This window comes from Coenobita brevimanus, chromosome 27 (genome assembly GCF_032717465.1).
Source record: "Coenobita brevimanus isolate Jiangsu-jjx chromosome 27, ASM3271746v2, whole genome shotgun sequence".
In the NCBI taxonomy this organism is placed as follows: domain Eukaryota; kingdom Metazoa; phylum Arthropoda; class Malacostraca; order Decapoda; family Coenobitidae; genus Coenobita; species Coenobita brevimanus.
This window is the reverse complement of record NC_136980.1, coordinates 22351352-22369706: the sequence shown is the minus strand read 5'-3', so window position 1 is coordinate 22369706 and position 18355 is coordinate 22351352. Positions and strand designations below refer to the sequence as shown.

Genomic DNA, 18355 nt, shown 5'->3' with positions numbered 1-18355 from the left:
TCTCGGGTTTCTTTGTGCTCAGTAACAGATCAGTGCCATAATTAAACATTTCTGTATCAGTTGCCAAATAGCATGGACAAAATCGGAGGTAATGATGGAAAGTCCGTTCGTGCGATATGTGCATATTTCAACCGTGATCCATGATAACCACGTCCGCGGAAGTGCGTTGGTCCATTATCAGTCTTTACAAGCAAGGTCTCAGCTTAAGAGAGATCTCGCGTCGCACTGGAGAGTCGACGCCTACTGTTTCATTGTGGGTCAACCGGTACAATGATATACGCAACGTGAAGTGTAATAAAGGTCTGCATTACTAATTGTATTCCTTCTCCTACAGAATAATGTATGGCTATCAACACATAATGGGGTTGCGGATACAGTTATAGGCGCAACTACCGATACAAAATTTAGAATTAGAAATAAAACTAGGAGAGAGGGAGACGGGGGATCTTGGCTATGTTACCGCCCCTAAGAGTGAATGCGGGTAGACAAAATGCATTTTCGATAAATAATTTCTGATCCAATTATTAACCTGTTTTGGGCACAAAATAGCAATGTCTTGGTCATATGCAACATGGGTCTATTCTAGTATTCATCAGTCATTAGAGACAGTGTCCCGACTTAAGACATCAACCTTATGAGAGAGAGAGAGAGAGAGAGAGAGAGAGAGAGAGAATCATGCGAAGACTCAAATCATACGAGATGTTGAGCTCCAGCATCGCTACCAATATCACAGCTGACTACACTGAAGTATTATCACAAGATTTGGACCCACTGTCAGAATGTTTCAAGGCAAACGTGTAAAGATTAATATTTCCGCGACTGTACACCCAAGAGCAAAAGTTCGCCGACAGTCCCTGGCAGGCATATGTTTCCAAATATAGCTCACAGAGGGCACAGCGCTCGTCCGCCAGAGTAAGGGAGAAGGGAGGAGACGGAGAGGGGGAGGGAGAGAGAGGGAGGGAGGCAACAAGACAAGGGAGAAAGAGAGCCTGTGACAATGGTATGTGACATTCATCGGGTGTTTATTATTATCAATATTATCATTATTATTATTATTATTATTATTATTATTATTATTTTATCATTATTATATTATTACTATTATTATTTTATCATTTATTATTATTATTATTATTATTATTATTATTATTATCATCATCATCATTATTATTATTATCATAATGATCATTATTATGATTTATACGTATAAGAAAGAAGAGTTTAATCCAACGTTAGCCTGTAGGAAACGGCTGACATTTTTTTTTCTTTTCTAATTCTAGATTCTTGTGCGTCAGAAGCACTAGTGATGTGCAGAGGCTAAAGGGTTGATAAAGTCTCGAACCCATAAACAACGACTTGAATTTGATCCAGACGATCAAAGACGTCATAATAATTTCCCCATCGTCTAAGGGTTAAGGAAGTAAGAAATTACTTTAATCGTGTCAGTTTATGTGAAGGCAGACTGCGAGGTAGAAGGACGTAAACTAAGTGGCAAGGAGAGAGAGAGAGAGAGAGAGAGAGAGAGAGGGGGGAAGGGGAGGAAAAGACAAGTAGTTAGCAAATGAAACACGTAAAGGGCAGTGCCTTGTTTGGTGGTAAGTATTTGGGAATCATATAATTATATACTTAAGAAATGGGAGGGTGGAAAGCGGCAGAATAATTTTGTAATTGATAGACATTATGTGTAACTACCACTCCGACTGAAGGGGATTTGTTGATCACTTGCAGCATGGCAACGCCATTGGTCGCATATTGTTTATATGTGTGTAACATCAGTAATTTAAAATGCAGCACTGATCCTGCCTTATCATCAAAATAATAAGGATCATTATATTTAATACCGTGTAAAGTTACTATCATAGCAATGTAGGCAGCCCCGCCCAGCGAAGTACTACCGCCAAGGTTACGGGAGACTCAAGGAATAGCCTGGATTCCATTTTCTCTCCTAGGCCTTGGTAGCTGGTTACACATCTTTGTGCCTCACACACCAGCGGGCATCAGGCTGCCCTCTTTACACAACACACACATCCACATTACATTACATTACCTTAAACCAGCTGTCCTCTCTCCAAAAAACACCAGTCTTGTCATTACATATCATACCCATTCCACAACACATCCCTGTTCTCCCCCCCATAAAAAGAAGCATGGCTGCTGCTATACTGGGAATCAGTGCAGTGGTTTCTTGGGTGACCACCGCCGGCAGGGCTGGGTTGTCTGCACAGAGCCCTCCCGGTCGTCATCAGGCGACTGTGCCACCTCCAGTGTTGCGGCGCCCTTAATCTGCTCGTCAGTGCAGCAAAATTTTCTTTTGCAGTATTAGGGGACTTCACTCCAACATCAACTCTGTTCAAATTTCCTCCAATTTGAATCCCCTGATCTGCCATTTCTGACAGAGACACAAGTAAGCTCCACCTCTGATTTAGCTAGATTTTATTTTCCTGGTTATATCTTGATTTAAAATTTCAGACCCAAAGGAGGCGAATGTTGCCTTGCTAAATCAGAAATTGCCCTGGAGGAGATTACTAAAGTTAATTGTCCATTTTTCGACTATTCCATATACAAATTAAATTCTTTTGGTAAAATTAAGTATTTCTGTTGTGTTTATCTTTCCCCTAATGCCCCTTCAGAGCCGAGTTTATTTGACTCTCTGTCTTCACAACTAAGACTGCATCAGAAATTACTATTCTAGGTGATTTTAATCTCCATAATGTCGAATGGCTCACTTATTCACCCAGAATTGATGACTCTGGTCTTGAATGTGAGTTATTTGCAGACTCATTTAATCTCACCCAGTTAGTCAGTCAACCCACCCGTGTACCAGACAACCCCGATCAAAGTCCCCACCTACTGGACTTGTTTCTAACAACCAATTCGGGTAATTATAATGTCAAGGTGAAGTCCCCCCTCGGATCCTCGGATCATTGTCTGATTCAAGCCACCAGTTTCACACCTACCACATCCTCCTGCTCTGAACCTGTCGTGATGACTACATGGCACTACGACAGGGCAGACTGGGAGGGACTTCAAAATTTTCTCCTGGATGTTCTTTGGACCTTCTTTTTCTCCCATGATGCAAATTCCACATCGGGCCACATACAGGATTCCATTAAAGTCGGCATGGAAACATTCATTCCCCCTCATAGTTACAGAAAAAGATGTAATTCTCCTAAATGGTTTGACCACAATTGTGCTAGAGTAACAGAACATAAAATAATAGTGTATAACACTTATACAAGGACCAAAACCAAAGAAGCCATTAACTATTATAAAAATATCAGAAACCATGCCAAAACTATTATCAATCTTTCTAAATCAAACTTTCTACTTAGACAAGCTAACAAACTACTAAACAATCCAAATGATAACAAAATATTGTGGTCAACCCTTAATTCATTCAAAATAACCTCGTTACCGTGTCTTCCATGGCACCGTTACAGTCCCCTAATCGAAATCTAGTAAGTGACCCACGCGGAAAAGCCAACCTTCTTGTTGACATTTTCCAACAAACTCAATCCTAAATTCAGAAAATCATAATATTCCTGTACTTGATTTTGATTCCCCTGAAATACCTCCTTTCGTTATTCACACCAGACACGTACAAGCCATATTTCAGAATCTATCAGCAGATAAAACCACTGGTCCAGATGAAATTCCTTCAATAGTACTTAAAAATTGTTCCTCAGTGTTGGCTCCTGTATTAGCAAAATTTTTCCGCTTATGCATCCGTACCTCATTTTTTCCAGCCCCTTGGAAAGAAGCAAATATCCATCCTGTTCCTAAAAAGGGGGCAACTTCTGATCCACCAAACTATAGACCAGCTGCAATAACTTCTGTTCTCGGTAAAGGTTTTGAGACACTAATTAACAAACACATAGTCAAGCATGTAGAAATCAATAAATTGATCAATGATAGGCAGTATGGATTTAGACAGGAACGTTCAACTGTAGATACTCTTTGCCTTCTTACCCATCAAATTAACAAAACAATAGACCAACATGGTGAAACACACAGAGTAGCACTTGATATTTCAAAAGCATTTGACAGAGTATGGCACCAGGCCTTATTTTCTAAGATGTCACACTATGGCCTTGCATCACTGGTTCCTCTAATTTCTTCTTACCTTCATGGTAGAAAAATACGGGTCATGGTAGATGGAATTTATTCTCAGTTTTATTCCATAAATGCTGGCGTACCTCAGGGATCACTTTTGGCGACAACCCTCTTTCTCATACATATAAATGACCTCTTATATGTCACGCACAACCCAATACACTCCTATGCTGATGACTCTACCCTTCATAGTTCTTTCACATTTAGTAGCTCCTTTACACAATTTGATATTATAAATAACCAAATAAACACAGCAGTTTCCCTGAACCAGGACCTTTCTAAAATTAATCAATGGGGACAAAAAAAATCTGGTCTCATTTAATGCTCAGAAAACTAAATACATTAATTTCTCCAATAAAAAGAATCCCTCAGGCTCTCACATAATTTTAAATGATGTCAGTATTCCCATATCCACTACAATTGATATCCTAGGTGTTACTCTAAACCCCAACCTAAGCTGGACAGCTTGCTGAAAATGCTTCTAAAAAACTGGGACTTATGTACAGAGTTCGTGAGTTCTTCACTGACAAGCAGATGGCCACAATATACAAAAGTCATGTGCGTTCTCAGATCGAATAATGTTCACCACTGCGGAGCGGATGTGGAGTGGTTGCGTTGAGGCAGTAGGACAAAATTCAGAATAAAGCCATTAGATTAATCAATAATCCTGCCATAACGCAGGACCTTCCTCCGATATCAGTACATAGAGATGTTGCTTCTTTAGCACTATTTTATCGATATTTTTACCGTAAGTGTTCTAACAAACTGGCTTCAATTGTGCCTCCCCTTCACATTTTCTCCCGAAATACTCGGGCAGCTGGGAGTGCCCATGAACTCACACTCTCTCCCCCACAGTGCAGAACCTCTACTTATCAAAATTCATTTATCCCCAGAACTACTACTCTCTGGAATTCACTTCTTGGGAGTTGCTTCCCACATACATTTAATCCTCTCAATTTTAAATCCAATTGTTATAAGTATTTTATGAATGAAGGATGCCTTTAGGCACATGGACTTATTTTTTTTCCTTCCTCCATTCATTAAAAAAAAAAAATATATACGATTCTCAAAAACTTACCACAGACTAGTCATTGCCCTTTACATGTTTCACTTGCAAACTCCTTGTTCTCTCTCTCTCTCTCTCTCTCTCTCTCTCTCTCTCTCTCTCTCTCTCTCTCTCTCTCTCTCTCTCCTTGCCTCTTAGTTTACGTCTTTCTACCTCACAGTCTACCTTCACATTACCCGACATGATTAAATTAATTTCTTCCTTAACGCTGGATTACGTCCTTCTTTCTTATACTTACCCCAATAATACTAATACTGGGAATAATAATAATAATAATCATACTCATCATCATCATCATCATCATCATCATCATCATCATCATCATCATTATCATCGTCATCATCATAAAAATAAATAAATAAATAATAATAATAATAATAATAAATGTCGTGGGTGGGGGCGCTCAGCAACCACTCACTCGATGTAGTACTGCTTAGGGTGTCTGCCCTTTCCTCTCTTCTATCCTTCCTCTTCCGTCTTTCTTTCCTTCATTCTTTCCTCTTTCTTTTGCCTACGGGTGACTTTACACTCCCTCATCTGTCTTTCTTTCATTCTTTCCTCTTCCGTCTGCCTGTGGGTGGCTCTACACTGAGTGACAACGCACTTGGTTTCCTGTACACCAGGAAACCATTTACTACCCTAGGTGGGAACCATATAACGAAAATATGGCGCCTGGTGGTATAGTGGGTTATTAAGGTGCTCCAGTCGGATTGAGCCTGTGTAGGTTTATATCCGATGGGTGGTTGGTGTTTATTGCTCATGTAATGGCACTCAGGGATGAGTGAGGTTGGTCACTCTCATCTTAAATGTCAGGATCAACTTGCCTAGCCCCGGATTCCTACGCTCCTTGTGGGGCGACACAGGATTGGATGATGGATGGATAGATGGATAATAAAACACCCGATGAATGTCATCTACAATCGCCACAGGCTCTCTTCTTCCCCTGTCTTGCTGCCTCGCTCTTCCTCCCATCTCGTTGCCTCCCTCCCCCTCCCCCTCCCCCACCCCCTCTCCATCTCCTTCCTTCTCCCTTACTCTGGTGGACGAGCGCTGCGCCCTCTAGGGGCTATGTTTGGAAAGATATGCCTGGCAGAGACTGTCGGCGAACTTTTGCTCTTGGGTGTACTCATTTATACTCACTACTAATAGCATTCCTGCAATGCACTAGAATCCCTTGCAGCTCCCCCCTCCCTCCCCCCCAAAAAAAAATGCAACATACCTGTAGGTACTGGACTGGGAACTCCTCCAGGCAAGACCCTTCACCATATTGCATTTAACCCATTATTGATGTGAAACTCAATTTATAGTCTCATCCCCCTTGGTTGGACAAATAATTAACTTGTTCTTGGCAATGTCACTTTAATAAACCCTAGTATTAATGATAATTTACCAAGAAAACACGACATTCGATCAAAAGTGTTCATATTGTATTGAAGTCTTTGTACACCAAGAGAATGACCGGCCTTATGTTGTCATTGTGTTGGAGAGAGAGAGAGAGAGAGAGAGAGAGAGAGAGAGAGAGAGATGTCAGCAGACTTTTACTTACGCTCACCATTTTTTCTATTGTACAACACTAAACACAACGGTACATCATGCAAACATAACTCTGCCTCTGGCTAGCCTGTGACGCAAAGGTGAGGAGAGTGACTCATCAGGCTTGAGGGTGACTCACCAGGCAGAAGAGTGACTCACCAGGCAGAAGAATGACTTACCAGGCTTGAGGGTGACTCACGAGGAAGAAGAGTGACTTACTAGGCAGGAGAGTAACTCACCACGCAAGAGAGAGACTTACCAGGCAGGACAGTAACTCACCAGGCAGAAGAGTGACTCACCAGGCAGAAGAGTGACTTACTAGGCAGGAGAGTAACTCACAACGCAAGAGAGAGACTTACCAGGCAGGAGGGTGACTCACCAGGCAGAAGAGTGACTCACCAGGCAGAAGAGTGACTTACTAGGCAGGAGAGTGACTCACCAGACAGAAAAGTGACTCACCAGGCAGGAGGGTGACTCACCAGGCAGGAGAGTGACTCACCAGGCAGGAGAGTGACTCACCAGACAGAAGAGTGACTCACCAGGCAGGAGAGTGACTCACCAGGCAGAAGAGTGACTCACCAGGCAGGAGAGCGACTCACCAGGCAGGAGAGTGACCTACCAGGCAGGAGAGTGACTCACCAGGAAGGAGGGTGACTCACCATACAGAAGAGTGACTCACCAGACAGAAGAGTGACTCACCAGGCAGGACAGTGACTCGCCAGACAGAAGAGTGACTCACCCGGCAGGAGAGTGACTCACCAGGAAGGAGGGTACCTCACCAGGCAGGAAAGTGACTCACCAGGAAGGAGGGTGAGGGTGTGTTTGGCCGCCTGAAGGTTGATATCAGTGACCACCACTCGGGCGCCCTCCCTGGCCAGCACCTGACAGCATGCACGCCCAATGCCGCTCCCGCCGCCTGAAGCGACAGGCAGTAATAAGTTCACAGTAAACTTTAGCCTTTAAATATAAAGCATTACCTGTAGTGAGTGCTCTGCTATCTTACTGAACAATTTTCTCAGTACCCGGTGCTCTCTCTCTCTCTCTCTCTCTCTCTCTCTCTCTCTCTTTGTCTGCTGTACGGTCATCAAAGGTGGCGTCATCTCGGCAAACTGTTCATCGAGCCTGAGATTTAACGCCATATTCTAAGTAACGTGGCAGGTTTTGTAGCACATCTTCCATAGCGATTTGTGTTTATAATGACCATTTCTTTCGCTTGTGTGTTAATTATAATGTTTTAATATCGACATATATCAGTAACAAGCAACAGGATACCGAGATATACTGTGCTGAATGAGCTGCTAGGGAAGACGTCTTATGAATTCTTCCCAGCCACTTCGAATGTGATCTTTATATACCAGTCAAGTAGGTGGTGGTGACCGTCATTCATTCATTTGCTGTAGTGTTGTCTACTTCTTCCCTGACCTATAACATTCTAATTTTGTATTTGCCTTCCTCTTTTCCTATTTTTTCCATCCTTCCTCTTACATTTTATTTTTCTTCATTTCACTTCAGCGGGCTCTATACTGAGCGGCAAGCCTGATGGTTTCCTGTAACCCAGCAAACCATTTACAATGCTTTAAAGCCTATTATGGTGTTCTTGTTAACCTGGTGGAGAGACGCATATGCGCAGTCCATCCAGGATACAGAACTTTTCATTGATCCATGCGCCTTGCTGTGGCGGGGCAGTTGCTTGTTTGTGGTTGGTGGGTCTGTTCGGGCAGAGAGACTGAGGCTACACTGCAACAACAACAACCAGGCTGGGAGCGTGTGGGAGGGAGAGTTGGTGGGAGATAATCCTGGAAATGGCAGGTAACAAGACCAGGGTGGAGGTGCCGTGATGTGAGTCTTCTGTATTATGATGGCCAGCAACATAACCGGTCTCCTGCCAGCCATCTTCCCATCCACTCACAAAATCCATTATCCCCCCTGCCTATTCCTCAACCACCCACCAACCCATCCCATCCATTCACCCACCCCTCCCACCATGCCCACAACACCCATTCACCTATCCACCGACAAATCCACACCACACATCTATCCACCAACCAATCCATTTGGTTATTCAAGGTTCACCTCAGTGTGTTCCTCCTAATGCTTCCTATCACATCCAAATCCACACAACGCTCCTTTATATCCTCATTTGTCAGCCTGTCTCTCCATATGACTCCACAGGCTCCTCTTAAATATCTCAGTTCCACTGCTTTCACTCTTGACTTGTGTCCTTCCAACAATGTCCGAGCTTCACTTCCATACATTAGAGTTGGTATCATAATACTCTCATGTAGTAACTTTTTCACTTCCATGCTCACTTCCCTGTTTCTTATTACTGTTTTTAAGGATCCAGCAACCTTTCTTCCTTGTTGTACCCTTTCAAGCACTTCCAAACTTCCATCTTTACTCATCACACTACCCAAATGCTTACGTTATTATCCTCACAGTACTGCTTTCGCCGGGAGAATTTTTTTTTTTCGACATTTTCTTTCAGTTTAGTCTATTTTAGTCTCTGTACACTTTAGTCTCTTTGATATAATCATACACTAATTATACACCTAAAAAAAAGAAAAAAACAAAAATAAAAAAAATGTAACATAAATGCTTTTGTCGGGTAAAGAACACTTAATTCACATTATACCTGTGAAACACCTTTTTTTTTTTTTTTTTTATCAATTTAGACTCTTTTAGATTGTTTTCACCCTTTAGTCTCTTTGATTTAATCAGAAACTAATTATACACCTGGAAAAAAAGGAAAACACAAAAATAAAAAAAATGTAACACAAATGCTTTTGTCGGGTAAAAAACACTTTAAACCCAAATATCATGGTGATAAATGCGAGATGAAACAACACCACTACCTATGTAGGTAGGGGGTAGGGTGGATTGAAGGTGTAGGAAAGGGCAACTCCAAAGCTCTTATCATAACAAAATAGCAAATAAATAAATCGCCGAACAGGGAAATTAACCCGACATAAGCATTCTAGGGTTAAACGTACTCACATTTTCCATTTCTTCACCATCCAACCTCACTGTACATTCACTGACTTCACCTCTCTCAAAGACCATCACTTTACTCTTCCCTACATTCACCTTTAGATTCCGTTTCTTATACTCTCTCCCAAACTCATCCACCAAGCCTTGTAGCTCCCCTTCGTCTTCACTCAACAACCATGTATCATCTGCAAACAACAGTACAGGGAGTTTCCAAACACTACCCTCTCTCACCAGGGCCAGTCCAGCATCCACTACCCTACCTTGTACCTCTTTTATTATCCCATCCATGTACAGATTAAACAGCCATGGAGACATGATACATCCCTGTTTCAACCCAACCTTCAAAGAGAAAAATTCACTCAGTTCACCATCCACACGCACTGCAGCCTTAGCACCATCATACAGTTCATACTCTTCACAGCATTCAGCAACTTCCCAATCTAATCCATATAGTCTTAATACTTTCTACAATCCCTGTCTATCCACCTTGTCATTTGCTTTCTCCAAATCCATGACAGCCGTATACAACTTCTTTCCCTTCTCTAGAAACTTTTCCACTAAAGATCTAAGAATGATTATCTGATCTACACAACCTCTTCCCTTCCTAAAGCCTCCCTGTTCTTCTCCAACTAATTCCTCTGTTCTTTCCCTAACTCTGTCAATAAGTATCCTACCATACACTTTTCCTATTACACTAAGACAAATGCCCCTATGATTACCACACACTTCTTTTTCTCCTTTTCCTTTGTACAAGTGAATAATTATACCTGATTTCCAGTCCTCTGGGACTCTACCTTCTTCCCAGGCCAATCTGCACATCTTTCATATCCATTCTTCACATCTTCTCTCCCATGCTTCAGCATTTCACAACACACTCCATCAATGCCAAAAGCCCAAAGTTTGTGTTGAGGGAGGGAGCATGGCTTTTAGTGGGAAGCTACCCCTGGGGGTAGGGGGATTTTCAAAAATACTCCCCCAGTATCCTTGCTTGTCGTAAAAAGTGACTAAAAGGGTCGGCGTGGCTCAATCGGTAGAGAGGTGGCCTGCTGTTCTAACGGACCCAGGTTCAAATCCCCGCTGGAGCAGGGAACAGTTTAAGGATTTGAATTTCATTAAATCAGGCTTTACCGATCTACCAGAAGACCCGCCGACATGTCGTAAAAATACCCCCGCTAATACCAATACACCAGTCCTTTATGAGACAGCCCTACCATGTATTCAATATGGACGGTGGGTGTTAGCGTCGAAGTGGTGACATGTAGAGGTGTATGGTATGTAGGAGAACTGCTGGGCCTTGATAGCAGGCTGTGAAGCCTATGCCCAGAGTCGGACACATTAAAAAAAAAAAAAAAAAAAGCTAACTAAAAAGACAAATAATAAGCTTCGGACAAGGACTGACCAAATGATGACGACCCAGGACCGGACAAAGGACATGGTTATCAGAGCTTGGAATGTAAGGGGAGCGAATGATGAGGTGAAAGAGAGATTGTCCAGGTTCTTGAGGGTGCGAAAGTTGATGTATGTGGAATAACTGAAATGAAATGGAGGAGTGAGAGTGTGAGAGAATGGGAGTATGGCTGAGATTGTGGCAGATAGAAGGGTGCAAGGAATAAATGTGTTGGGAGAGTTGAATGATTCTTTGATCACGAAGGAGGAAGTGGAGAAGGCAGTAAAGGAGATGAAAACAGGGAAAGCTGCAGGTATGGATGGGTGTGCTGTGAAATGCCTGAAGGGTGGTGGAGTGACTATTGTTGACTGGTTAGTAAGATTATTGAATGTGTGCTTTGAGAAAGGTATGGTGCCAATTGACTGGGCAAGTGCTTGTGTGGTCCCGTTGTATAAAGGCAAGGGTGATAAGTATGAATGTACTAGCTTTAGGGGTATAAGTCTGTTGAGTGTTGTAGGTAAAGTGTATGGTAGAGTGTTAATTATGAGAGTTAGAGAGGGTACAGAGGGAGTGATTAGTGATGAGCAGTGTGGCTTTAGGAGAGGGAGGGGATGCGTTGATCAGGTGTTTGCTGTGAGACAAGTGTGTGAAAAGTATTTGGCGAAAGGCAAGGATGTGTTTTGGGCATTTATGGATTTAGAGAAAGCGTATGATAGAATTGATAGGGAGGCTTTGTGGACTGTTTTAAGATTGTATGGACTTGATGGTAGGTTACTAAAAGGGGTGAAAAGTTTTTATGTAAATAGTAGAGCGTGTGTAAGAGTGGGAAATGCTGTGAGTGATTGGTTTCCCGTGAGAGTGGGGCTGCGACAGGGATGTGTGATGTCGTCTTGGTTGTTTAATATTTACATGGATGGTGTTGTAAGGGAGGTGAATGCAAGAGTTTTAGGTGGTCTGAGTCTGGTAAATGTTGATGGAGGAGAGTGGAATCTGAAGCAACTGCTGTTTGCAGATGATACTGCATTGGTGACTGATTCAGAGGAGAAATTGAAACAGTTGGTAGAGGAGTTTGGAAGGGTGTGTGAAAGGAGGAAATTGAAAGTAAATGAGAATAAGAGTAAAGTGATGAAGTGTACGAGGTTGATAGATGGTAGGGGGATGAATATAGTTTTGAATGGTGAGTTGCTTGAGGAGGTAGATTGTTTTAAATATCTAGGGTCACATGTTGCTGTGGATGGAAGAATAGATGCAGAAGTGAAGTTTAGAATTAATGAAGTAGGAAAGGTGCTGGGAGGAATGAAAAAGTGTTTAAATGTCGTTCGCTTAGAATGGATGTAAAGAGAAGGCTGTATGAGGGTGTTGTGGTACCGACTGCGTTATATGGGGCTGAAACATGGAATATGGGTGTAGCAGAGAGGAAAAGTTTGAATGTAATGGAGATGAGATGTCTGAGGAGTATGTGTGGAGTGACGCGTATGGATCGAGTGCGAAATGATGAAGTGCAAAGGAGAACTGGAGTTGTTCGGGAGATGGCTGGTAGAGTTGAGCAGAGGGTGTTGCAATGGTTTGGGCATATGGAGAGAATGGATAATGAGCGATTGGTGAAAAAGATAACTAGATCTGATGTGAGAGGTGTAAGACTGAGAGGAAGACCACGAATAGGATGGATGGACAGTGTGAAGAGAGCGCTGGATGCGAGAGGGATGTCTGTTGAGCAAGGAAGAGTGGCTGTGCGTGACAGAAATAAATGGAGAGAAATTGTGAATGAATAAGTGATGACGCAGCCCTGAGGGGATATTCTCCCGCATTTGGTCTGATCAGCTAGTCAGGTCAGGTGCGGGTAAGGGGATGGGTCTGTTATGATGTGGCAGGGGTAAACCAGTTCTGCTGTCGGGCCCTGCTGTGGATGTCACTGCTTGCATTGCGCAGTTGACCCTTGTGCGGTGTGATGCGGTGAGGATCTGTCCGTTCTCCCCTTTGGGGCTAAGATGCGAATGAATGTGTTTGAATGGATGAGTAAATGGAGAGTGAGTCGTCCTGTCTCGGCTACCTCCCTTTCCTTGGGGGAAGCAGCCTAGGTATATAGATAGATAGATAGATATGTGCAGGAGTAGGTGAGAATGAGAATGCTAATGAAGAAGTATGTATAGTTGTGAGTAAAAGATGGAAGAAGAGCATAAGAGAGTATGGATCAGTTGGGTCAAGGATTGTGTGGGTAAGATTGAAAGTTGGAATACAAATGTCGGTGATTGTGTGTGTGTGTATGCACCAAAGCAAGATCGTGCAAACAGAGTGAGAGAAGAGTTCTGGAAAAATGTGGAAGTGTGCATGGAAAAGTTTGAAAGGAATGAGAGAGTGTTTTTGATCGGTGATATGAATGGTAAAGTAGGGAACGTGAAGGTGGATGGAATAGTTGGTGAGTGAGATGTGCCTGCTGAGACAGATGAGAATGGCAGTGCGTTAGTGGACATTTGTGCTGGGAGGGGGTTGATTACAGCCAATACCCTCTTCAGGCACAAGATGATCCACATGTATACATGGTGAGTGATGAGAAGGGTGGGTGGTGAACTGAATGAAAGGAAGGCAATGATTGATTATGTGTGTGTGAATGAAAGGATGCGAAATTGTGTAATGGATGCAAGAGCTTATAGAGGTTGGGGGAGTGGACTTTCTGACCACTACTTGGTTGTGGCCAGAATCAAGGTCCAATTAGGATGGAGAAATAGAAGAAAGGAGGGACGGGAAGAAGGAGTATTTGTAAGGAGAGTGGAAAGGTTACAAGAGGATGAGAAAAAGGCAGAGTATAAGAGAGAAGTGCAAGAACAATTGGGCAAATATGAACTGGAGCAGATGGGAGACGTGGAAGGTGTGTGCAGGATATTTGCAGAAGAAATATATGCAGCATGTGATGTGGTGTGTGGGTTGAAGAGAAGACGGAGGGATGTGCAAGGAACAGCGTGGTGAACTGAAGAGGTGAGACAGGCTGTGGCACAAAAGAAAAAAGCATACAATGAATGGATGAGAAATAGGGGCGTGGAAGAAGTTGAGAGGCGGAAGAGAGAGTTTTATGTAGAAAGAAAGAGAGAGGTGAAAAGATTAGTAAGAGAGAGTAAAAAGAGAGCAGATGACGAATTTGGAAGGAACTTGAGTGTAAAGTGGAGGGACTGTAAGAAAATGTTCTGGAAAGAGGTAAAAAGAGTAAGACAGGGTGGAAGTGAAGTTAGCAGGGGAGTGAAAGATAAAAATGATAGATTACTAGTGGAGAAGGGAGAAAAAGTGAGCAGATGGAGAGAACACTTTAAGGAATTGTTGAACATAGAGGATGGAAGTAATGCGAGTATAAGTGGCTGGGGAATGGCTGGGAGGAGGAGGGAGATGGGAAGACAGGAAGAAATCAGTAGGATAAAAGTTGTGGAAGCAATGAAGAAAGTTAAATCGGGGAAAGCCCCAGGAATTGATGGAGTGTGTCGAGAAATGCTGAAGCATGGGGGAGAGATAGTAGTAGAATGGATGTGGAAGATGTGCAGATTGGCCTGGGAGGAAGGTAGAGTCCCTGAGGACTGGAAGTCAGGTATAATTATTCCCTTGTACAAAGGAAAAGGGAAAAAAGAAGTGTGTGGTAATCATGGGGGCATATGTCTTCTTAGTATAATAGGAAAAGTGTATGGTAGGATACTTATTGACAGAGTTAGAAAAAGAACAGAGGAATTAGTTGGAGAAGAACAGGGAGGCTTTAGGAAGGGAAGAGGTTGTGTAGATCAGATATTCATTCTTAGATCTTTAGTAGAAAAGTTTCTAGAAAAGGGAAAGAAGTTGTATGCGGCTTTCATGGATTTGGGGAAAGCATATGACAGGGAGGATAGACAAGGATTGTGGAAAGTATTAAGAATATATGGAGTAGATGGGAAGTTGCTGAATGCTGTGAAGAGTACGTATGATGGTGCTAAGGTTGCAGTGCGTGTGGATGGTGAACTGAGTGAATTTTTCTCTTTGAAAGTTGGGTTGAAACAGGGATGTGTCATGTCTCCATGATTGTTCAATCTGTACATGGATTGGGTAATAAAAGAGGTACAAGGATAGGTAGTGGATGTTGGAGTGGCCCTGGTGAGAGAGGGTAGTGTCTGAAAACTCCCTGTACTGTTGTTTGCAGATGATACTGTGTTGTTGAGCGAAGACGAAGCAGAGCTGCAAGGCTTGGTGGATGAGTTTGGAAGAGTGTGTAAGAATCGGAATCTAAAGATGAATGTAGGGAAGAGTAAAATGATGGTCTTTGAGAGAGGTGAAGTCAGTGAATGTACAGCGAGTTTGGACGGTGAGGAATTGGAAAATATGAGTATGTTTAAGTACTTTAGTAGTGTGATAAGTAAAGATGGAGGTTTGGAGGGTGAAGTGCTTGAAAGGGTACAGTAAGGAAGAAAGATTGCTGGTTCCTTGAAATCAGTGATAAGAAGCAGGGAAGTGAGCATAGAAGTGAAAAGTTACTACATGACAGTATTGTGATACCAACTCTAATGTATGGAAGTGAAACTTGGACGTTGCTGGAAGGACACAAGTCAAGAGTGAGAGCAGTGGAAGTGAGTTATTTAAGAGGAACATGTGGAGTCACATGGAGAGACAGGCTGACAAATCAAAATATAAAGGAGCATTGTTGTGTGGATGTGGATGTGATAGGAAGCGTTAGGAGGAATACACTGAGGTGGTTTGGCCATGTGGAGAGGATGGAGGGTGAAAGACTGACGAAGAGAGTGTATATGAGTGAGGTGGAGGGGGGAAGAGGGAAGGGGAGGCCGAGGATGAGATGGAGGGATGGGGTGGAGAGGTATATGAGAGAGGGGAGGGTGAGTTGGGAGCAGGGCAGTGAAATGGCGGGGGACAGGGCGACGTGGAGGCGATTTGTTTGTGACCACCCCGTTCGAGATTTAGGAATCTGGCAATATATATATATATATATATATATATATATATATATATATATATATGAAATGCGTGAGTTAGAGTTTAGTGCCCCTGAGAAACCACCAACACCCCCACACGGATCCCACGGAGTAGCTGCAGCCGAACACCGAACGTCCAGGCAACAATGACATAAGTCAGCCCGGGCCGTGCGCCACTATAACACCCAGCCACCCCACCGCCATCCCAGCAGGAAAAAGACACGACCTTCGAGGAGTGGGGTCGCCAAGTCAGCCCAGGGTGGAGCTGAGATTTCAGCTCCTGACAGCGCCCCTCTTGAGACGGCCGATTGCCACTCCCGCCTTCATCAGTCGGCCCAGCGTCGTACTGAAGGTGTTTCTTCTAAGACGTCCTACTGCTGCTCTACTTTTCTGCAGGAGAAGACCTACTGCCGCTCCTCCCATCTGCCGAAGGAGACGGCCTACTGCTTCTCTAGAGGCGCTGCCCCAGAGACGGTCTACTGCCGCTCTTCCCTCCTGCCAAAGGAGACGGCCTACTGCCACTCTAGAGGCGCTGCCCCTGAGATGGCCGGTTGCCGCTCCTCCCTCCTGCTGAAGGAAACGGTTCACTGCCGCTCAGGAAGTGATCAGAGGTGTCCTGACCCCCTTGCGCAGGCCACGGCCAGTTGCTGGGCCTTGACGCAAACTAGTCGTGTCCTTGGGCAGCCACGGCCAATTGCCGGACCCCATGACCTGCAGGATGTGTCACCCACATCACCCCTCCGGTGTGAGGCAAGAATCGGGCCCTCCAGCCTCCGAGAACCCCTGTCAGGCCCCACAGCCTCCCCTGGTTTCCGTTCCCTGTGCCTGGCCCTGGAGCAGACGTACCTGACGGACCCTAGTCTGGACCGGTGCCACAGCCCTCTGCTGACAGCGCCCTTCGATGCTAGGGACTGCAGCCTGCTGTCTCTCCAGGCCCTCCCCAGGATGCCCGGGTGCGACCTCTCCACGCCCCCTAGACGGTCTAAGGCCTCCACTTCAGGCCAGGACCTACACCAGCGGTTCCAGGAGTTATTCGGCCCCAGTCCTGAGGATCATACTCCTGGGCCCAGTCCGGAGACCGCCGGCTCTTCCGCCCCCTGCAGTCCTGGATGTGAGAGGACACCCCTGCGCACAGTCCCGTGCCCTCTCGGCACCCCCTCTCTTGACGGTGCCCTCTCCCCGGCCTAATTCACGCCGGCATACCGCCCTGTCACCCACCACTGATAAGTGAACTGTGTAATGTGTTGCCCTCAGTATAAGTGAAGTGACTTAGATTAAGTAGACAGTGCCCTCAGACAAGTGATATAGTGATTGGGAATAAGTGATGTCGGACGAGTGGGATCACGGGCAAATACTTACGGACGGATACAGAGACTAAGTAAAATCACGAGTGACGCCCTTATAGAAAACAGCCAGAGTGTTACCCTACAAATCGTCCCATTGAGAAACTGGTAAATATCATTTATTGTGAGGGAACAGTGAAGAGGAAGTGTTTGGAATACTCTTGTACAAATATTACCATAACAAGTGTAAACTCCCCCTCCCTTGTCCAGGCCTCCCTTCAGGAATCTCCTCCCCGACAGCCTGTGTGAATATATTAACTTGAATAAGAAATATAGTCAATCGCCAAAACCCTTGTACTATCAGGAAGTTACTTAGTAAATCTGCAACAGTAATACCCTCCCCTTCTCGATATTACTATAAATACATTCTAGCTCTACGCGCGTCGTCCCTTGCCACCCCCCCCCTCTCTCCCCCGCAATGCTCACCTCCTCCACGCGCCCCAGTTCTGTATTCCCTTGTACATTGGGATCATTACTTATTGTGTTGGCATTGATATTGTTAAGCCAGTATCCTGCGAGATACTAATATCCTAGTTAAGGTATTATTTTGTCACATATTGTGTTGTACTATCTGCTGAATATGTCCTGTGTCTGACTGTGGTAGTATACGTGTAAAGGTTATTGCCTGGAGTTTTTGTGCCCTACCTCTCTTTATTGCACCACGACCCGGTCTTGAAAGGGAACCCCGCTACATGTTAGGTGTTTTAGGACCGAGAAGCCGGGCCTTTTTCACCTAGCATTACAGTACATATATATATATATATATATATATATATATATATATATATATATATATATATATATATATCTATCAGTGATTAGTGCATCCATCCATCCATCATCCTGACATTTAAGATGAGAGTTACCAGCTTCACTCATTCCTGGGTGGCATTACGTGAGCAATAAACCCCAACCATCCCTTGGATATAAACCTGCACAGGCTCAATCCAACAAGAGCGCCTTCTTTAGTCTTTTTACAAATATATTGGAA

At 43.9% G+C, this 18355-nt stretch overlaps 1 protein-coding gene across 1 annotated transcript in view; it reads right to left on the bottom strand.

Moving 5' to 3' along the window:
• LOC145394497 ((3R)-3-hydroxyacyl-CoA dehydrogenase-like) overlaps positions 1-8095 on the bottom strand; it is a 59118-nt gene extending 51023 nt beyond the window's left edge. The window contains exons 1-2 of the mRNA XM_080268345.1: positions 8068-8095; positions 7512-7628 (exon numbers count right to left, since the gene is read on the bottom strand). Coding sequence (XP_080124471.1) covers positions 7512-7628; positions 8068-8095 — 145 coding nt within the window. The remainder of the gene's footprint in view (positions 1-7511; positions 7629-8067) is intronic.
• Between the last annotated feature and the right edge of the window lie 10260 nt (positions 8096-18355).